At 41.4% G+C, this 20,093-nt stretch overlaps 5 protein-coding genes across 9 annotated transcripts in view; 2 read left to right on the top strand and 3 right to left on the bottom strand.

Annotated features, from left to right (window-relative positions):
- MCU (mitochondrial calcium uniporter) overlaps positions 1 to 7,010 on the top strand; it is a 37,619-nt gene extending 30,609 nt beyond the window's left edge. The window contains exons 3-6 of one of the 2 annotated variants that reach the window (XM_069047952.1): positions 1,387 to 1,690; positions 1,793 to 1,925; positions 4,886 to 5,092; positions 5,149 to 7,010. In XM_069047952.1, coding sequence (XP_068904053.1) covers positions 1,387 to 1,690; positions 1,793 to 1,925; positions 4,886 to 5,092; positions 5,149 to 5,370 — 866 coding nt within the window. In that variant the 3' untranslated portion in view covers positions 5,371 to 7,010. The remainder of the gene's footprint in view (positions 1 to 1,386; positions 1,691 to 1,792; positions 1,926 to 4,885; positions 5,093 to 5,148) is intronic. The other variant, XM_069047953.1, reaches the window with a different exon arrangement.
- A 1,369-nt stretch (positions 7,011 to 8,379) lies between these two features.
- LOC138131116 (uncharacterized) lies at positions 8,380 to 11,873 on the bottom strand. Its single transcript, XM_069047918.1, has 4 exons — positions 11,734 to 11,873; positions 11,547 to 11,636; positions 11,404 to 11,494; positions 8,380 to 11,357 (listed from the first exon to the last, which is right to left on the bottom strand). The coding sequence occupies exon 4, from the start codon at positions 11,339 to 11,341 to the stop codon at positions 8,465 to 8,467; it is 2,877 nt and encodes a 958-aa protein (XP_068904019.1). The 5' UTR covers positions 11,342 to 11,357; positions 11,404 to 11,494; positions 11,547 to 11,636; positions 11,734 to 11,873; the 3' UTR covers positions 8,380 to 8,464.
- A 143-nt stretch (positions 11,874 to 12,016) lies between these two features.
- Positions 12,017 to 14,463, top strand: Bcs1 (Bcs1 chaperone). The gene is made up of 5 exons (XM_069047938.1): positions 12,017 to 12,339; positions 12,389 to 12,528; positions 13,540 to 13,752; positions 13,803 to 14,136; positions 14,190 to 14,463. Exons 1-5 carry the CDS (start codon positions 12,017 to 12,019, stop codon positions 14,449 to 14,451), a joined length of 1,272 nt encoding a protein of 423 aa, XP_068904039.1. The 3' UTR covers positions 14,452 to 14,463.
- Positions 12,386 to 13,543, bottom strand: LOC138131137 (otoancorin-like). Its single transcript, XM_069047959.1, has 3 exons — positions 13,418 to 13,543; positions 13,133 to 13,367; positions 12,386 to 13,082 (listed from the first exon to the last, which is right to left on the bottom strand). Exons 1-3 carry the CDS (start codon positions 13,508 to 13,510, stop codon positions 12,511 to 12,513), a joined length of 900 nt encoding a protein of 299 aa, XP_068904060.1. The 5' UTR covers positions 13,511 to 13,543; the 3' UTR covers positions 12,386 to 12,510.
- LOC138131127 (dynein regulatory complex protein 9-like) lies at positions 14,446 to 17,210 on the bottom strand. Of its 4 annotated transcripts, XM_069047940.1 has the most exons (7): positions 17,056 to 17,210; positions 16,618 to 16,671; positions 16,351 to 16,551; positions 15,819 to 16,268; positions 15,110 to 15,771; positions 14,736 to 15,062; positions 14,446 to 14,686 (listed from the first exon to the last, which is right to left on the bottom strand). In XM_069047940.1, exons 4-7 carry the CDS (start codon positions 15,853 to 15,855, stop codon positions 14,465 to 14,467), a joined length of 1,248 nt encoding a protein of 415 aa, XP_068904041.1. In that variant the 5' UTR covers positions 15,856 to 16,268; positions 16,351 to 16,551; positions 16,618 to 16,671; positions 17,056 to 17,210; the 3' UTR covers positions 14,446 to 14,464. The 4 variants fall into 4 exon arrangements, with proteins under 4 accessions (XP_068904041.1, XP_068904044.1, XP_068904042.1 ...); XM_069047943.1 differs by lacking the exon at positions 17,056 to 17,210 and adding an exon at positions 16,725 to 17,049 and having other exon boundaries at positions 15,819 to 16,551; XM_069047941.1 differs by lacking the exon at positions 17,056 to 17,210 and adding an exon at positions 16,776 to 17,049 and having other exon boundaries at positions 15,819 to 16,551.
- Between the last annotated feature and the right edge of the window lie 2,883 nt (positions 17,211 to 20,093).

Below are 20,093 nucleotides of genomic sequence, written 5' to 3'. Positions count from 1 at the left end.
TCTCGTAAAGTTCCGGTGGAGTTTTATTCCGGGGTTTTATCTCTCCTCCTGCTGGCGGTGCGGTTGTGCCGCCAAGTCTTGGTGTGAATGTGATGCGGCACGACCGATTCATTATGTATCAGACTAATATTGGCGAGCACGCGATTAGTCCAGATTCGACACACTTGCTCGACGGTCACAGTCTAGTTGTCGTTCTAACGACGACGCTCGATAATACCTTCACTCGGATTCGAATTAAGTTCCTAATTGAAGTGTCATACACTTTGATGTCTGAATCGAGGGGGGACTTTTATCCCGGTACGGTACTGCGCTAATTGAGTAACTGTGAGCGCATTAATTGCGCCGGAAACGAAGCGAACTTTGATTGAGTCCTCGAAGCTGTCCTAGGCTCTTCCCCTCGAAGGACCCTCTCGATTTTGGACTAATTGATTTTTTTAGACCGTGACGATTTTATTAAAAAGTGTTGAATAAAACACGAAGCGGAATAATTCGTTCGGTGGTTGACATTTTTTAAGGATTTATTGATGGTGCGGGGGTGGAGGCGGGCAGGACGGTCGTAAATCAAAACATCCAGTGGAAGGGGTTTCTGCCTACCGAGCTCCAATAAAATTCAACATGTTCCTAGTCATTTTTGAGTAATTTTATCGCTGACGTTTTTCAGTCGTGCGCGCAACGGTTGAACAAGAGTCAAGTCTCGACGGGGTCGAGCTGGTGGAATGATGATTTTGCAAGTTCTCCACAAATTATGAAAACATTATTTCACGAGAGTCGTGAACTAGTTCCGCAACTTTAATGATATTTTGCTTCGCAACAACTACTTCAATTATCCAAAGGAAGCAATGAATGTGGTGGAGTCCAGGGATAAAAGCTGTCGATGACTAATTTTCAATTTTACAATCTAATTTCTCTGATCTTATCGAGCCTCTATGGTCATAATTAGACCGGTGCTGGTTTAACAATTCCACATGTGGAACGCTACAAATTTCTCCCGAAACAACAGTCGAAGCATCTCCAAGCGGCAAATCCGATTGGAACTTTTCACAAAATCCTGATCCGAACTACGTACTAATGAGCTTACACACGTAAGCTCCGACTCGGAAATTAAACTTCAATCGGTCTTGTCTGTGACGTCACGGTGGTTTAATTATCGAAAGTGAGACCGCAGGAGAGGGGGAATCCCGAGGCCCAACCCCTGTTGGATCAAGTCGCAAAAAATACTTGTTTGCCATTCATTAATAATAGTAATAATAAATGATGGATGGATGGACCTTCAGATATTTTGTTTTGATCATTACTTGATGGTTGTATCTGTAATGACAGATTAATCCGGCCTGAATGCCGTGCGTGGTAGATTAGAAGCAGTTATTAATTTTGTTGTTGTTTCAGACGTGACGATAGAGTACCAGCGAGGCCTGCCCCAGATCACCGTGCCGCTTCCCAGCAGGAGAGAAAAATGTAGGTTCACGCTGAAGCCGATCTCGAACACGGTCGGCGACTTCATCGAGATGCTGAAGAAGGAGGACAAGGGCATCGACAGGGTGGTGTGCAAGGCGACGGACGGTACCCGGATAGCGTCGTCCACCACCGTCGAGACCCTCCTGCAGGAGAACTTCAAGCTCCTAATCAACGACAACTCGTACAACGTCGATTCGCCCAAGCAGGAGCGGCTGAGCATCGAAGAAGTGCAAAGGTGAGGTCGGCGTGACGGTCGAGGGGAGCGAGGATCGACCGTCCCCGTCGGGGGACGAATAAATTTTTTCGCCGCCCCTCGTCATCGTGAATTTCCTTGCAGATTAAGCGACGTGAAAACGCTAGTCAGTCAGCTTTACGAGTCTTTGCACGTTAAAGAGCACCAGATCCAGAAAGAAGTGGAGTTGAGCACGCAACTGGAGACCCTCCAGCAGGAATTGCTGCCCATGGAACAGGTACGTGAGTCTGGGGTAAATGGCGTTTTGTCGCACGCCACTCGTCGTGCTGCTAATTGCGCGAGACATTGTCGACGAGTGTGAACCATTAATTGCGTCAACTTTCGCCCCGTTATTGTTCGGATGGATGTAAATGTTGTGTAATTAGAGGCGTTTTGCTTTCACGTAAATTGGACGTTTTTACGGCACTCGCTGGGCCACGATTCCAAACATATCTGACAAGTTGTAAATTGCGGCTGATTAGAAAATCGAACGAGTTACTCGCCCTAATTGATTTCAATTAGTCGAACCGATCGATAATTAAAACGAACGGGATCGTTAAGTGGTGTGACGTTGTCACATTTGTAAAATGTCACCAGCCGATTTGTACCCTTCCACGCAGGAAATAGTTCGACGGTAGTTTCTCCATCGACCGCCGACTGCGACGTACACGTTTTTACAGTCCCGGCTATTTCATAAATTTTCATTCGTTTTCCCACCGGGGAAGTCACGAATTGTTTCTGTAAATTTACATTTTCACGGAACGCCGCGTTCTCCCAATCTGATTAGGCCCGCTTTAAGGCGAATTTTCCTCTAATACCCCCATCGCAACGACACAAATTTACATCAGATACGAAATACACACGCTTAGTTAAAATTACACGTACGTAGTTTTACACACGTTAAAATTACGCACATTTAAAACTACGTACATTTCATTTTACATTCGTTAAGTTACACATACATCATTTTCACATGTTAAAATTGCATCCAATTAATTTTACACATACGTAATTTTACACACTTCAAAATTACACATACGTAATTTTACACGTGTTAGAAATACGCATGCGTAGTTTTACACACGTTAAAATTACACGTACATGGGTTTACACGTGTTTGCATTGCGTGCACATGATGTTACAAACGTTTGCATTACACACATACGTAGGTAGTTTTATACACGTTAGCATTACACACGCGTAATTTTACACGCACTTACATAATGTTAATTTTACACACGGTAAAATCATACACACTTTCAATTTCACGTAAGTACATTGTTTTCTACATATTTCCATTGCACGCCCACTCCATTTTTCACACGAATAGGCAATTTTACCTGTTATTAGGGGCTGGTAATTTTACAGATATGTTAAAATGACATCATTTGTCGTGTGTTTGGGTTCGGGGTGGACAAATTTGCACTAGGCCTCGTCATTATCCCTAACAACGGTAAAGTAAACAGGAACAGTGCATACATTAAGCGTCGTGTTTACGCCCTCCACCGTCGATGAAGTCGGCCAGCGTCGCGACGCCTGATCTCGGCCTCTTCTTCCGCTTTCTGACCTACTTTCGTGGTGCGGAACCGGGCCACGAGGCTCGTGCACGAAGCGAAAAAAAAATACACGACAATAAACTAAGGGATTCAGACGTTCGTAGACTGCAAACGCAAAATAAAATTGCCGCATCGGACGTGAACCCTAGTCCCGTCGTCTTTCGCTCGCCGATGAAGATCTCGCAAAGGGAGGAGCGTCAGATACGAATTCGCGTATGTTCACCCTAATCTATTGTGAAAAATATGTCTTGAAGCAGAGTTGACGTTGAAGCGCTTTCCAATTAATTCGAGTGTTGTCGGACGATTATTTTCATCATTACTTCAATTCCGCCATGTTTATTTTGGTAAGAAAGCGTATTTGTACAGAGGGAAGCCTTTAATGCCAGATGGCGTCTCCCATCGACAATTCGAAGTGACGGTTCCCACGCGGTTGTTAAGACGCGATTGGATTTTTCGTCGGCCGTGGTTTTCCAAAATTGTGCGGGAAACTTTTGGGGTTAATCAGGAGGCAGGCGTCTCCGGAGGAGTCGGTCGGCGGTGTTGAAAATTTCAACCATCCCCGTGCTCGTTTACGCAGACCGGAGCGCATGAATTCGTTATCGTTGTCTTTGACGAGATCGGGAGCGGGCCCCTTGCGGCCGGCCGGCGGCTCGCAACCGGAAACGGAAGATCAGATTTCATCCCCCACCTTGACCCCATTCCCGGAACGGACAAATTACGGGGCGGACACGGCCGGCGGTTAATTGGTTTCGCTTCAGAGATCGAGAAGTTCTGAAAGTTTTTTGCCGTGTGGAATTTCATAGAATGGGAGTGATCACCGGAGGAGGAGGATCCGGAGGATCGTCTTAAATAAAGGCCGACACGGCGAGGTTTTCACCGCAATTTATTGCGCCGCCCTAGGAGGTAAAACAGGGAATCTGGAAATTGCGCCCTTCGCTAGTGGATCTTGTCTTTTGAGTTTAGTTTACAATATTTTCCGTGTTTGAAGAGACTCGACTGCTTTGAGGCGATGGCAGAAGCGGAAGCGTTTGCTCAAGACTTGGCGGGAAGACAAGGGGGATGTTTCGTGTAATTTACGTTTGCTTAGCAAATGACACCGGTGGATTTTGTGCAGTTTCATTCGATGCATAGTTTAAGGGAATTTATTTTTGTGTGATTTGATGAAATCGGACGTCTCGTTGGGGGTGACTATTCGATGACGCGGCATCCAGGCCGGATTAATTTATCGTTTACTATTTAATTTGATGGCTGGCGGGCGTCGGTGCGTTTTGCAGTGCTCGCCCGACGAAAATGAAAGTTGAAGGGTGGACGTGAAAATTAAGAGAAAATTAAAAAGGGAGCGGGTGGTGTCGCTTTATCACTTAAACGAGACAGCCACCCCCGGAAATTTCCCGCGATAGCCTCCGGGTCCGCGATCTAAATTGTCTGGTGATGATTCGGGTCGAGCGGCGGTTCCATTAGTACGCCGTGCGCAATTCTTGGATGGAGCCGCCAAAAGTGGAGCGGCTGCGAATGTGGGTTCGGGGGCCGAAGTTTGGCCGGCGGCCAAGACCAGGCGCAGTAATTTGTCGGGCCTGCCCCAGAAGAGCGCCTCACGTCGCTTCGCCTTTGAGAATCTGTCGATTATCGTTGTTTTCTTAAGCAGCAGAAACTGGAGCTGGAGCTGGTGGCCCAACGGCGCAGCAACTGGATGGCGTGGGCCGGGCTGGGACTGATGTCCGTCCAGTTCGGAATCCTGGCCAGGCTGACCTGGTGGGAGTACTCGTGGGATATCATGGAGCCCGTCACGTACTTCGTCACGTACGGCACCGCCATGGCGGGGTACGCCTACTTCGTGCTCACGCGGGAGGTGACGATCCCTTCGAAATGCGCCAACGAGCCGTCTCAACGAACATTCTGTTGCAGGAGTACATCCTGAACGACGTCAGGGACAGGCAGCACCTGCTCCTCCTCCACAAAAAAGCCAAAAAGACTGGTTTCGACGTTAACCAGTACAACGTCCTCAAAGACCAAATAGCTAAAGTAGAATTAGATTTAAGGAGGCTGCGGGATCCGCTCAAGCTGAAGCTCCCGCCGAAGGCCAAGGAGGAAACGAAAACCGAACCGGTCGAGAAGACGAAGGAATGATGGACCGTGCGGAGGTCGCGTCAGGGTTATTTTTCTAATTATTTATTGAATCTAGAGAGTATAGAGTGATGCCATTGCAGTATAGGGCATGGGACGGCAGTGGACTGTTACAAAGCTCAATTTTTGTTATTTATTACTATCGTACGTACTAAGGACTAATGCATGTTGTTCGGCTGTATATATGTACATTGTGTTGTTTAGTCAAAGGGCGGCGGCGCGGGGCGGCCCGAATGTCGAAGAAATACAAGTCACCTCACCGAAGAACTCATTTTGTTCGCCTTGTGTAGTTTTACGTTTACCTTGACAAGTCGAATGTAAAATTACACTTCACTCGTTTTTCAACCCCGAACATTTTTGTTTTTAAATTTTCTTTTCTAGTAATCTAGCAGTAGGAAATCATGTAAATTTATTTATATTTTGTAATTTTACGTTTAAGCAGACATTTTTGTACAGATGTGAATACAACAATTTTTAATCGAGTACGAATCGACGGTCGAAAGAGTTTTATTTTTATCATTTTTCCAGTAGGAGCTTTGCAGATTTTTTGTTTGTTTTGTGTTAAAATTGCAGAGAGGTGGCGAACGGTGGGTACTCGGCGTCTCCGCAACCATAGATGGCACTTGTGATATATTTACACTAAGATTACAATAATTTGCGATTACTGTGAGAGTATTTTGTTCGTTGTTGTATCATCGAAATGTATTTTTTTATGGTGGAATTGTTTAAAGCTTGTATGTATATACAGTTGATGTTGTTGACCGCTGTTACCGTCAGGGATTTTAGTACCTCCTCTCCTCTAGTACTTTTCCAACGACATAACGTACCTAACGCTTGGGCTCTTTCCAAACTAGCAGCGAATTTTATGAAAGTTTCAGCACAAATCCGTCCTACAAGCTTTCATACGTAGATCTAGTCGAGGATTTCCCTTCTTATCGTTAAATTAGTACTCGGAACACCATCGATCAACCGCTTCTGGATTAGGTTACCCCCTCATGATTAATGGTGCTAAGATATCGTTTGGCTATTTAACGCATTCGCGAAATTTTGATAGCACTGTACGTAATGTTGCACATTTGCTGTGATTTGAGTGGTAATCTAAGGAGATAACAATCATTTTTGCATGTTTCTAAGCTTTAATCTTTATGAAATTTTGAAAGTTTGTAAATAAGACAGTTGTCAGGATGTAGGTGAGCTTCTGTGACTTGTTGACTTTTGCACCTCCTCCAGTGCCAACGTAAGCGAGGTATGAAGACTCCAATGTACGACACTCGGACATTTTATAAACTCTAATCATAATCCTATTGCTTACGTAAGTTATTGATATTACATTTCGACTTCCACTTCGAAACGTTACTCTTATCCTAGTAGTCTGTAGTTCATGATTTTATACTCGCGCGCCATATTTACTTAAGCCACTTAGCATAAAGCCATATTGTGTTTTTTGTAACTGTTACCTTACTACCACATCATTTCGATTGTTGGTTTGTTGGTATGTTTTAACATGTTGAAGTCCTGAAGACTAGTGTGATTCACTTTTATCCTATAGTTTTATCGTTTGTACATTATATTATTGTGCGTCGTTTGTACATATTTAAATCTTTTAATTGTAATAACATTACAAAATATACAATTGTTGCCAAGTTGCTCTTATTAGAAACCGAAACAAATTAACGATCCGAAACCTTTCCTGTTAATCGTTACACACGTGTTAACTGTGACACATTTCCCTAAAAACCTCTCCAGTGACTAGAGATAACACTGACGGATACGTCATTGATGTTTAAAAACATTATGTTTGGTAGATGGTGATTTTTTGAATTTTGGACCAGTCTAAGTCAGTTTTGGTTTGCACAGGATCTCGCTTATTGTTAAAGATACGCTAATGATTCTTGCACCGTTGGATTCTCCTCGTTCTCCTGATTAATTTTCTGCAAACTAATTGATCATAAGACATACAGGTGAAATCGATATACCTTATCACAGTATTTAAACCCTTCAGACCATTTGTGAAAATCACGAGCATTCAATTTTGCGCTATAGGTCCGCATGAGGGCAGCACAAAAGTTGAATACGCCACTGGTATTACGTCAGAAGGAATAGTAAGATTAAAAAGTTATAGAGTGCAACGTAAAAAAAAGGTGCAAAAAGCTTTATTATCCTGGGTGCTAATACCGCGTGCAGTTTTAGTTCACAAAATTAATCTGTTCCTGTTTTGCTCTGTGTATTAATTCGTAAAAAATTCTTTACATACAGGAGTATGTATTTCATGAGTGATAATGAGCCCGACAGAATTGAAAGTGCAACCCACAATACATTTCAAAAAAAAATGGATATTGAAATTAAAATTTTACGAGTGATGAGCCCGACGGAATTTAAAATGCAACCCACAATACATTTCCAAAAAAAAGTGGGATATTTTCGTGTCAATTTGAATTTTTTTTTTTTTTGGAAATGTATTGTGGTTTGCATTTTCAATTCCATCAGGCTCATTATTATCACTCTTCAAATGTCCTGTATATCACACTGAATTTGCAGTAACTGACGGCCTAACTGAATACGCCGCTCCTCTAATTTCACTTCTTTCGGATATCTATTAGTCTCTACGACACCTAACACGTTCTGGGTGCAGTGACTGGGGTTGCGTCCTCCGAAATACCATTGTTGAGACAACAACAGTTGCCTTCCATCAAAGTTGGTTGAGGACTACACGACCCAGGGTTTTCCGTCATGGAGAAGCCCCGCTAAGACAACGACGGCAATCCCATGCGGGCCCCTTAGTGTGCCTCCCATCTTTTATTTCCACATTTTCAATCTACCCCCGCATCGACAACCTAATCTCACACGTTAGTTGACTACACTACCCAGGGTTTTCCGTCATGGAGGAGCCCACGTTACTCGTCGATACACGGATAATCATCCAAACCTATAATTAATATATACTCCTGCCGTGCGTGATTGCAATAAACAAAGCAAAATACTTGCCTGATTAACAGAATCTACCAAAAAATGGACTTTTTCAAAAATTTTATTACAAATGATAATAAACGTACATATTTTATAAAGTAGAAAACAAATAAAGCAACAATACATTTTTTCAACGTTTTTTTTTATATCTTTTTGGTGTTATCAGTCCATTTCCTTTTAAAATATCAACCCTTTTAAGGATCAACAACTCGTCGTCGCTGACATCCCCCTCGACTTCTCTCTTCTTCCTCCCTTTCGTGACTCGCTCAGTCTCACTCTTTCTTGTCACATTTGTAATATTGCATTGCTCTCTGGATTCTCCTTTCTTTACTCTACCTCTCTTCTTCGCGGATTGGTTAACTTCCTGCTTAGCTTCTTCGGTTTTTTTTCTCCTACCCACTTTCTTCTTCGTTTTTTCTTCTTCGACTATAGGCACAGTCTTTTTTCTCCCTCTCTTTAACCCATCACTAACTTTCGTTTCAATTTTGGCTTTTTCTTTCGAGGAACTCGCCTCCCGCGACCAACTCTGGATCAACTCCAACCCCTCTTTGATCAGTTTCAGAGCTTGTTCAGGTTTGGCGAGTTTCGCTTGCAGATCTTGATCAGACCTCCACTGCGTCCTCAGCTCCAGAACTTCTTCGTTCACTTGTGAAATCACTTCAGTGATGGTCGGTAATGTCGGCGTGTTGTATATCTCGTTGCTGACTCGTTCTTCGATATCCGTGAAGTTGTTGGTGGACTCCTCCAGTTCATCTATCTCAGACTTTACTTCTGGGAGGAAGTCCTCGTTTGAGTTGCCACAATTGACAAAACTCGATTCGAACCGAAACACCGATTTGTTCAACTCCTCCATTTCCGTATCTATTTGCTTTATCATCTGGCGAAGGTCTCTAAGGCAGCGGCGCTTCCGCCTTTCAACTTTCGTAAAGCCTTTGAAAGGAGCGTCATCTCTGTGTTTAACTTCACTTCCGCAAAGCTCTCTCGGTGTACTCGATTTTCCTTCATTTATGATCTTCATAATGTCGACTGGAGTGACGGCAGCTGGTGGTTCGATTTCGACATCTTCTGTTGTAGGCTTCTTCAAGAAATCTGCATCTGTACTTGATACAACACAGGCAACGGGTGTTGTCTCTTCTGGAGCAGGTTCAGGTGAAGACAAACAGATGATTTCGTTTATTGCACTTGTGGAATCTGCACTCGTAGCACTTGGGAGTGTGTAATTAACGGGTAAAGGACACAAAACAAAATAATATTGTAGCGAAGGGTCACAGATACTTTCATTCGGAGTAATTGCAGCGACTGCTGACGCAGCTTCTGTGATATCTGCAATTACCTGACGCGGAGAAGAAACTTGAGGAGTTGAAGTTTTATTTTGTCTATTGCTGAACTGCAGAGAATTACAGTGACCTTCATTTGGAGTAATTGTAGCGACTGCTGACGCAGTTTCTGCAATATCTGCAATTATCTTTCGTGGTGCAGAAACCAGAGGAGTTGAAGTTTTATTTTGTTTATTGCTAAATTGTTCAGAATTTAACGTGGGCTTGAATAAAGAATTAAGGGTTTGTTGCGATTTTTCAACCACCTGCAAAGGGTCAAATCTTGCATTCTTGTTGTTTTCCAACTCAATTTTATCATTAACTGGTTTCAAAGTTTTCTCATTAAACGTACTAGGTCTGCTTACTTTTTCTGCCGTTGCTGCTTCATCTGACAACAAAATGACATCATCAAGATCATCAAAAATGTGTTTCTTGGCGACTTCCTCACACCTAATCAGTTCTTTCTCCGATTCTGTCATCTCTGTAATTATCTGACGCGGAGAACAAACTCCAGGAGTTGAAGATTTATTTTGTCTATTGCTGAATTGTTCAGTATTTAACGTGAGCTTCAATGAAGAATTAGGGGTTTTTTGCGATTTTTCAACCACCTGCAAAGAGTCAAATCTTGCATTCTTCTTTCTCTCCAATTCAATTTTATCTTTAATTGTTTTCAAAGTTTTCTCATTGAACGTACTACGTCTAATTACTTTTTCTTCCGTTGCTATCGCTTTTGTTATGTCATCTGACAACAAAATGACATCATCAAGATCATTAAAAATGACTTTCTTGGCGACTTCTTCACACCTAATCAGTTCTTTCTCCGAATCTTTGACTTCTGTTTCAGGGATATGTGCAAATATCTTACACAAAGAAGAAATATCAGTCTTATTTTGCCTATTGATGGATTGTTTGGTATTCAACTTTAAATTAGTGATTTGTTGCGATTTTTCAACTATATAAGATGTGTTTACCAGTTTGAAAGCTTTCTCATTGCACGAACCACGGCTAATTACTTTCGACATTCCTTTTGTTGTCTCATCTGACAACAAAATAACATCGTCAAGAATACTAACAACTTTTTTGTCGATTTCCTCAGCCCTAATCAGTTTTTTCAACAATTCTTTTTTGCCACAACTTACTGAATTGCATTTCTTTTGCAGCACACAGTTGCCCAACGGTTCTCTCTGAGCTCCTTCATTAAGATTCTGTTTTGAGTATGTCTTTGATGTAACAGTCGGTTTTGACGCAACACACTTCTCACGTTTGGGAGAAACTACATTATTGGGCCATGATGAACGTTTCGACGTTTGGACAGTAGGAAGATGTTTCCTTTCAACCATGATGCGTCCCCCTGACGATTTAAAATTTATTTGCGAGAGTTGGTTGCTTGTTTTTGTTGGTAGCACCGATAATTCGCGTGTTTGGTTTAAACAATCTATTGGCTTTTGTACTGTGTCGGTGACAAACGCGCTTTTTTGAATACTTTTTATGTTGACCTTCAGCTTTTCCTTGCTTGCGGGATATTTTGTGCAATTTATACTTGAAGTTTGAGGGGTATTGGGTATCAAGACCACATCGTCGTCATCGTTAATTTCTGATCGTTTTTCATCTGTTAAGTCAATAAAACTATCAGGAAACAATGTTACTGTAGTACCAGAAGCTGGAGAGCTCCTTGTTGTGATTTTTGCCATCGCACACGATCTACAACTGAATATATTTTTATTTATAAATTAATGGACGCCATTTTCCTAACCTCAAAATGTCAAGCGCTCGTAGCGCCTTTTTATATCGGTTGCGATAGAAACGAATTTTCTTTGTGAGATTTCTAAGCCATCATCGACTATCTAAAATATAAAATCGATGAACAAAAACAAATTGTTTCATTGATTGCATTACCTCTTTTTCACGATTTGAATCAATATAATAAGAAATATAATCAAAACAAAAACATAACGATCTGTGCTTTCCTACTGAATTAAAGGAGGCCTGTAACAGGTGTTGGTAATTAGCTAAATTGTTATCTTATGGTGTCACAATTCAAGCAACACCTGTTTTTTCAAAAAAAAAGTCAAAGAAAACTCACCTGTGGCCCGTGGCCCTTCTAATTCTAACTTCTAACTAAATAACCTGAATTCAGAATTCAACCATTTGACATTTTGCACAGTGTTACCAACTGTTTGCAATTTTGTTCTTAAATATTTACTAAAAGGGCCATTATATTTTAAAAAACGTATTTATCACAAGAATATTTTATATACATAGTATCGTAGTCGATAAAGTAGTACTGATATGAGTATTTGACAAAAACACAAGTGAAATTCCTGGTGCAAAAGTAAGGTTATGTTAAAACAACACCGGCTCCTTCGATGACTTTCACTGAGTACATATCGGCCCTTTCCGACAACCCTTACTTCGGTGCCGGTTTCGGTTTGTTCGGCTTAGGAGCTGGCGCCGCCATCTTGCGTAAGGGGCTGCAAGGCTCCCTCATCCTCTTCAGGAGACACCTCATGATCACTCTTGAAGTTCCATGCAGAGACAAATCCTACCAATGGCTCTTACACTGGATGACGGAAAAGGGGGCGCGACAGACGCAACACCTGAGCGTGGAGACAAGCTTCGAACAAAAAGAGACAGGTCATGTGAAGACAAAATATGATTTCATTCCCAGCGTGGGGACCCACTTTTTCCGGTAAGTGAACATCGAGGGGGCCAACAGTGATACCACTAGCGTTCCGCAGGTACGGATCGACGTGGATCAAGGTAGAAAGGACTCGAGAGCAACACACTCTTGACTTGCACATGGGGGTACCGTGGGAGACTGTGACGTTGACGGCGTTCGGCAGGGACAAGAAAATCTACTTTAAAATTTTAGAAGAAGGTATGCTCGGAGAAACAGGCTGATGAGGAAGCAGATTTCGTCGGTTTTTGACGCGTTCGAGTCTGACTTGAGGAATATGTGGTTCTCGTGAATTAGCATTTTTGCGGGGGCGCTCAAGCTGTCGAGTTGTTCTAGAGTGAGAGCTTCCAACAATTCGGGCTTAAGTTTGGCGATTATTTCGACGTTGAGGCCCCCAAGAGCCGACGTTCGCAGCGACCTAACCTCACTTTTTGACAACCCCAAAACGATCATGCCGATGTGCTCGATCAATTCTGCCGACCAGCTTTGGGGCATTCCGTACGCTGCTATCGCGTGGTCGTGCAAAATTTTCAATTGGCCGTCGTTGCAAGCGTTCAAATTCGCAAAAACAGAAGAATTGATGTTTTTAAACTCCTTTGTTGCGATTTTCTGCAACTCGTCTTCAGGGAATCCGCACAAAAGACCCGACAGTTTGTTTAAATGCTCCGCTTGCATCAGCACTTTTATCCCCCATTTGGTCTTAAGAGAATTGACAAGCACTGCGGCCTGAGAGCGCGAAAACGTGTTAACTTGGCCTACGCAACACAAGTTACTCAACCAGTTAAAAAATTTGCAAAGCTGTTACCTAAGAGCTCGATGATACCCCAGTCAGACACGTTTAAATTAGATAATTCGTCTTCGGGAATAGCTACGAGCAATTCAGGCACGACTTTTAAATCATCTACTGTTAACTCGTGGGGGTGTCTGTCGTCCTTGAAAGCGTCCCAAAGCACAGATTTTTGATAATTGGACAATTCAATTTTCTCTAAAGCGTCAGCTGAGCGTACAATAGCCATTCGAGGGTTTGCTAAGTGATAAACCTGCAATAACAATGTAGAATGTATTTGGAGGGATGTGTGTCCTAGAGCACCTCCTTGGGATCCCCCTGCAGTAAAATATTGATCAAATCGACATCGACGGCCCCAATTTGGCCCAGGATAGAAATTATGAAAATAAACTTCATTGTGACAGTTCACTGATTAATTTTGGTAGCTAGACAGATGGCGCTGCGACAGCACGAAGGCAAGACCATCATGTACACAGCTTTGGGCAGCGATTGGCGCCCATTGGGACACCCTCATCGAAAACGTCCCATTGCGTCGGTCATTCTGGATGCAGGAATAAGCGATAGGATTTTAAGGGATTGCAACGAATTTATTTCTAATCCTCAGTGGTACACAGAACGGGGGATACCCTACAGGCGAGGTAATCCCATAAATATGGAGTACCGGTGACCCCCCCGACTCCTGTTTTAGGTTATCTCTTGCACGGCCCACCTGGATGCGGCAAATCTTCGTACATCACTGCACTAGCCGGGGAGTTGGGATTTTCGATTTGCGTTTTGAACTTGTCCGAAAGGGGGCTGTCAGACGACCGCCTCAACCATCTGTTGAGCGTGGCCCCTCAACAGACCATAATTCTGTTGGAAGACGTCGACGCCGCCTTCGTCTCGAGGGAAGACACCGTTCAACAGAAGGCGGCGTACGAGGGGTTGAACAGGGTGACCTTCAGCGGTCTGCTGAATTGCTTGGACGGGGTGGCCAGCACCGAGGCCCGGATTATGTTCATGACCACGAACTACTTGGAGAGGTGAGTTGCACTGTTTTTTTTGGGATTTTTTTCTAAGATTTTTGTGCTCGGAGGTTGGACCCGGCGCTGATTCGGCCCGGGCGCGTCGACCTCAAGGAGTACATAGGCTGGTGCTCCCCCCATCAGATCGAGCAGATGTTTTTGCGCTTCTACGACGGGGACGAGGCCCACTTGCAGGCGCAAAGATTCACGGAGGGGGTGCTTGCGCACAACAAGAACGTCAGTCCGGCCCAGATACAGGGCTTCTTTATGTTTTTCAAACACTCCGATCCGGAGGAAGTGATCGCAAACTGTAAATTAATCTGGGAATTATAGTTTTGATAAGAATTTATTTCTTTTTCTTTTTTGCTGAATGTTTGGCACTGCCACCTCTTTTCCCTTTTCCTTTTTTACGCCGGAACGGCCCCAACCCCTTCCGGAACATTATGCCCCGCCACCACGACTGGATTTTGATGGCGGCCTGGGTGCGCCGCTCCAACTCTTCAGCTTCTCGCTGCGCCTGCAGCTTGTGTTCTTTATAGTCTTCCATCTCTTGCTGGCGCGCATTGTACTAAAAAAATCACTCGCGAACTTTTTCAACGAATCCAGCTTTCATTTACCTTGTCCAAAAGTCTCTGATATTCTTCTTTCTGCTGCTCCGTCTCTACCTGGATGGTCTGAACCGCTTGCTCGTGCTCGTCCATGTCGTTGTCGTACTTCTCCATCCAGGTCTCTATTCCTTGCTGGTAATCCTCCAGAGAGTCCTCCAAGAACCTCCACACTTCGTCGTGGACTCGATTCTCTTTCTCAATTTCAATCATCATCTTCCTAGTGGTCTCAGAGAAGCTATCTTCTTTGTTCTTCAAGATAATAGAGTTTTGTTCGTGCCTCGCTTTCTCCCAGTCTTGCAGGAAATTAAGCTTAACGTACCTCTCAGTGATGCTATCCTAAAACAACAAATCCCATCAAAAGTCCACACCAAATTTTGACTCACGTTGAGTTCATCTTTGAGATTTCCCAGTTCCTCCGTGACTTTTTGTATCTGACTCGTCAACTCGCGCCTTTCAGACTCCATGTATTGCCTAAGCTTGCGCAACTCGCTCTGATTGAACTTCTTCGACGAGAGGAGCGTCTGCTCTTCCTCTCTTGTCATCTCGTCATCGTTCAGGATCTTCGTCAAGTCGTCAAAATAGAAACTCCTTTGCAAATTTATGATAACAGCCCTCAAAACCTTCTCGATCCAGGACAGATCCTTTTTGAATTTCCGATAAGTGAGGAACTCCTCGTTTTCCGATTCTATGATGACCTCCACGTCGTGTTCCGCATTGTTGTACTTCTCGTCCAGAGGCACGTACTCCAGGTTGACCTCGACCCTCGACATCCTGTTCACTTCGCGCAAGATGACGACTTCTTGGTGGCACTGCTGCAGGGTGACGGTGCACACGCTGGCCAGCACCCGGTTCAGGTGTTTGGTGTAGAGAGACTGGTCGACTTGGGGCACCTGGTGGCGCAACCGCTCGTTCACGTTGTCGCTGGAACCGCTCGAAACTTCGTCGCCGATGTCGAAGGAATCGCTGCTGTTGCTGCTCTCTTCGCTGCCCGATTTTGTGTGACCGAACTGTACTTGTCGGCTCATGCTGTTGTAGGTGTCAGTAGCTGAAACACTTCTTCAGATTGTGCTGCCGATCGACGAGGGTACTCACAATGGTCGGAGTCCCCCATTGTCGAATCTTGACGCATACTACGCTAATGAAATTTACATTTGTGGAATTTTAAATACAGCCAAGACTGTTCTAACGCCCTTATCTACTAACGGAAAAAGGATAGGGAGATGTCAACGTGACATTTGTTGAATCGGTCGTCAGGAAACTACACCACGAAGGGCGGGTGTGTCTACTCTCTAATTTGTTTGGTTGATTCACAATTCGATCGATGATTAATGAATGATACTCCATAAAAATAAGACAAGTTTTCGGACAAAATTATATTTACTAATATGTAATAAAAAGAAATGAAAAATAGTTATTATGCGTAGAAAAGCACATTCAAGTTCTTAAGGGTTCCCAAGAACTTCACCACATGGATTTCCAGCTGAAAACACCATGCACGATGTCAAGTAGGGAATGTTCAACTCGAGAAGTACATGGGCGGTCCTATGATGTACGTGATAACCAGTTACGTTGAACATCACGTGATATGTACTTTTCTCTTTGATTGTGTATACTCTACACTTACAAGTATGGTAAAGAATCGTGATTTCTTGTGAGAATTTCCCTCTCTTGATTTTCATAATCACGGGTTGTGTGACGTCTCCTGTTGTTATCAATACAACAATATATTACGCCGACGAAAAGAGTGAAAGTTATAACCGCCATAATAGTAAATAATAATTTCGAGTGTTGACGAAAATCCAGATATTTTATGATTTGCGAAGGGCTAAAAATTAAATAAAAACCATTGAACACAGTTTTCTGCAAAGGAATATTAATAAAGTATACATACGTGTCATTTCCAGGAGGAACCGTTGTGTAGCTAAATATGCTTCCGCAAAAAAGCCTAAAAATAAAAAATAATTATGTATGATTTGTTTAGGCTCGTTTGGATAATACAAAGCAAATTAAAAGTTTTTTCTGTCCGACTCAATTGGAGGAAATTATTACATGAAATGACGAACCCTAAATCAGTTACTCGAAATGCAGAGATATTTTGGAAATTAGGATTAATAAATTTCTCATCGCAAGATATAGTCACTTAGTCACTAAGAAGAAACTAAAAACTAAAAAATTATTACTGTGGAAAAAGATAACATTTATCGACCAGATAAAAAGCGAGTATGAAATATTTATCGTTTTGAAGGATCGTCATCTTTGAAAAGTTGAGTGTACTTCTAGACCTATTCTATGCAAATGCAATTAGGCACCACATTAGATATAAACTTACAGTATAAATACACCAACAACCACTGCACGAACGGTTTTTGTACACCTCCTACGCGGCATGATCCACGATAATTGTTTCAGTGGATTATTGATTATTATCGACCCAAGAATTAAGATAAAGAAATTGATAAAAATTAACAAAATGAAGATTATAAAGTCATACGATTCCTGTTTATTGGAAATAAACGATTATGGTTAGTATTTACATATTCACGTAAAATGACGAGCCTGATCAGGTAAAAATGCAACCCAAAATACAATTCATAAAGCTATCTCGATCTCGATCCCTATTACCTACTACATATATCATAATGCACATAAAACATAGACAGAAAAATACCTCTCTTAACTTTAACATAGACAAGATAATATCCTGTAACTGGCGTTGGTGAATCCGACCTTCAACCTTCAACAAAGTATCATATATGTAATAACAATAATAAGCAATTAAAATCACAAAAGTAATGGGCAAGTAAGATCATGTCGGTTCTGTCATCGTTTGAAAACATTTTCAAATACTAAATATGAACGAAAAATGCATTGACAGATATACCGTGCGATCAACAATTATTCAAAGAAGCCTTTAACATTCTGGACGTATGTCCGAGTGTAGACTTTCATCTGCTCTGGATGCATGGAAGTATTTTTGGTTGCATATAAAGAGCAATCAAATTCATTTGTAATCGAGTTATCCATGAATTCGAAATCGTATGTCGTTACTTGAACTCCACGTTCCAATAAACACAGCTTGAAACACAGGTTAGATCTCGACATATCAATCGTAAAAGACATACGGATTCAAATCTATGGATAACTCAATTACAAATTAATTTGATCGCTCGATACCTATTTGCCTATTTCAATTAAAATTTGGAAATTTTGGAAATTAAAATTGCTCTTGGCCAGCTTAAAGTGGTAAATACTAATGGACTGAAGTAAAGGAAAATAAACTTAGGGTTTCAACAGAAAGTCGAGTAGAAAAAAAAGACCTGATGCTGATGAGAGATTTCAAAAAAAAGCTGCCAAAGAATTGTGCTTTGTTCGCTACATTGTGTGTTTTTTGCCAACTTGCACGCTATTGGATAAAAATGAACTTTGGCACTGGCGACCCTGAAAAGTTCGGTGATAGTAGTGTCACAATATCAGTAGATTATTTGTTCAGGTGATTCACTTACAATGTAATTATATCCAATTAAGAAGCCGACAAAACAAATCCAAAATAATTTACTTAAAGAAGATTAAAAAAAACAAATATTTTAATTAGAGGCACCTGTTAATTGTGTACAATCTTTCAAGATATCCAAATTCAGTAATAGTTTTAGATTAATTTCCAATATTGTGTAATATTGTGTAATTTTAAACAAAATACCTACAAGTTTTTTTACAAAATATTTATTAACAATGCAAATACTTTACAAGGAACAGTTCGAAATACATAATTACCAGCCATGGAGAAGTAGCTTGCACGTTCTTTCACATGGATTTAACAAACAACATTTGATACACCATGTCGTACAACGTTATACTCCACAATTGGTACAATTACACAGGGTTATAGAAAACGGAAGTTGAGAGTTGATTATTGTCCCGAAATTTCGTGCGGGGTTTCTTCTCATTGTCAATACACTTGAAGAGAAGATAGATGATAAAAATTAAAAGTAAAATCCAAGGTAAAACACTCAATCCAGTAAAAAATACTTTAACGTGTAGATAATAGAGACTAGATGTTTTGTTCGTGGTACTAAAAATAAAATAATAATATTTAATTAAAAATAAAAGAGTTATGCCTACGTGTTATTTTCAAGAAGAGGTGACGTTAGGGAAGTAAATGCACCCTCATAAGGAACGCTGAAAGAAAAACATGATGAACAATGACAATAATTTCAATAATTCAGAACAGAGTGTGCAGGTTCTTTTCGCAAAAGTAAAAAGATTATTTTTAATGGAAACAACGCTTACTGAGAATGTTAGCTATTGTGTTAGGCTAATGTATCTGTCACAATAGTGTTAATGGTAATGTTAATGTTAGTGTTAGCCAGAATGTTAATCTTCAGAACATTGGTGAAACGTTCAACCGTTCACAATAATGGTGATGGATGGTGATGTTAATGTTAGAAACGATGTTAAGAGATCCAGAAAATGTCTGGTTCTTTAACATCTTCGTTAACATCTACCAATCACCATCGAGAATTTCACGCACGCGCAGGCGCAGTGACAGTTCACACCGCGTTGACAGCTGTAAGAGTAACATTCCGTTAACATTATTGTGAACACTGGACTACTAACATCACCATTGCCATCTCCACTAACATTATAACATTACCACTAACATTAACACTATTGTGACAGACCCATTTTACTCTGCAAATTTGCTCACTAAGTTAGGTACCTACTTACACCAGTAGAAGGGCAAGAACAATCATTGTAGTAACAATTCTCGTGCACCTTCCAGTAGCCATGATTGACGATCACTAGATAACTTATTTTTGTATCTTGATTGTCGGCGTCTAGAGTATTGATAAGTGATTATGAGTAAGACAAATTTGGGGGAACAATAGGAATCATTTTAAATAGCAAGTAAGGTGGATAATAACAGAATGAGGTAAGGGCAAAATAAATTTAGGGTTTCACCAGAGAGGCAGTAGAAAAGACGGACGAAAAGAAGTAAAATAGAAAAGGAGAATTGAACCGAATGAAACGAGAGATCTGTCCAAAAATAAGTTGTGTTAATTATTTTTAATTTAAATTTACTTAAGTATACGTTTGATGAAATAAATACAAAAATGCAACACATTGTTTGGAAAAAAAACATGTCTGGATATTTAAAGATGAGATGAAACGTTAGGTTAAATATCACATTAAGAAATAATTATTACGTAATCTATGGTCATTACCATTTTTGTGTATTTAGGAAACTAAGTACCTAATGGCCGTTTGCACCGACGTTCCTTATTTTTAAACCAAGCTTAATAACAATTGTTGCTACGATTTTAATAATTGTAACCAAGCTTTTAAGCTCTTCTTAATTTTAAACTACGA

The sequence above is a fragment of the Tenebrio molitor genome, chromosome 5 (genome assembly GCF_963966145.1).
Source record: "Tenebrio molitor chromosome 5, icTenMoli1.1, whole genome shotgun sequence".
NCBI classification, from domain to species: Eukaryota; Metazoa; Arthropoda; class Insecta; order Coleoptera; family Tenebrionidae; genus Tenebrio; species Tenebrio molitor.
This window is presented reverse-complemented; position numbering and strand designations above follow the sequence as displayed.

What these genes read in the sequence shown, in the direction of transcription:
- LOC138131116 (XM_069047918.1), bottom strand. Translation starts at nt 11,341, where the DNA reads ATGGCAAAAATCACAACAAGGAGCTCTCCAGCTTCTGGTACTACAGTA.
- Bcs1 (XM_069047938.1), top strand. Translation starts at nt 12,017, where the DNA reads ATGACTTTCACTGAGTACATATCGGCCCTTTCCGACAACCCTTACTTC. An exon ending in CTTTAAAATTTTAGAAGAAG is followed by an intron (nt 12,529 to 13,539) that starts GTATGCTCGGAG and finishes TAATTTTGGTAG; the next exon opens with CTAGACAGATGGCGCTGCGA. An exon ending in ACCACGAACTACTTGGAGAG is followed by an intron (nt 14,137 to 14,189) that starts GTGAGTTGCACT and finishes TTGTGCTCGGAG; the next exon opens with GTTGGACCCGGCGCTGATTC.
- LOC138131137 (XM_069047959.1), bottom strand. Translation starts at nt 13,510, where the DNA reads ATGAAGTTTATTTTCATAATTTCTATCCTGGGCCAAATTGGGGCCGTC. An exon ending in TGCAGGGGGATCCCAAGGAG is followed by an intron (nt 13,368 to 13,417) that starts GTGCTCTAGGAC and finishes TTGTTATTGCAG; the next exon opens with GTTTATCACTTAGCAAACCC. An exon ending in GGGTATCATCGAGCTCTTAG is followed by an intron (nt 13,083 to 13,132) that starts GTAACAGCTTTG and finishes TGTGTTGCGTAG; the next exon opens with GCCAAGTTAACACGTTTTCG.
- LOC138131127 (XM_069047940.1), bottom strand. Translation starts at nt 15,855, where the DNA reads ATGCGTCAAGATTCGACAATGGGGGACTCCGACCATT. An exon ending in ATCTCAAAGATGAACTCAAC is followed by an intron (nt 15,063 to 15,109) that starts GTGAGTCAAAAT and finishes TTGTTGTTTTAG; the next exon opens with GATAGCATCACTGAGAGGTA. An exon ending in ATCAGAGACTTTTGGACAAG is followed by an intron (nt 14,687 to 14,735) that starts GTAAATGAAAGC and finishes TGATTTTTTTAG; the next exon opens with TACAATGCGCGCCAGCAAGA.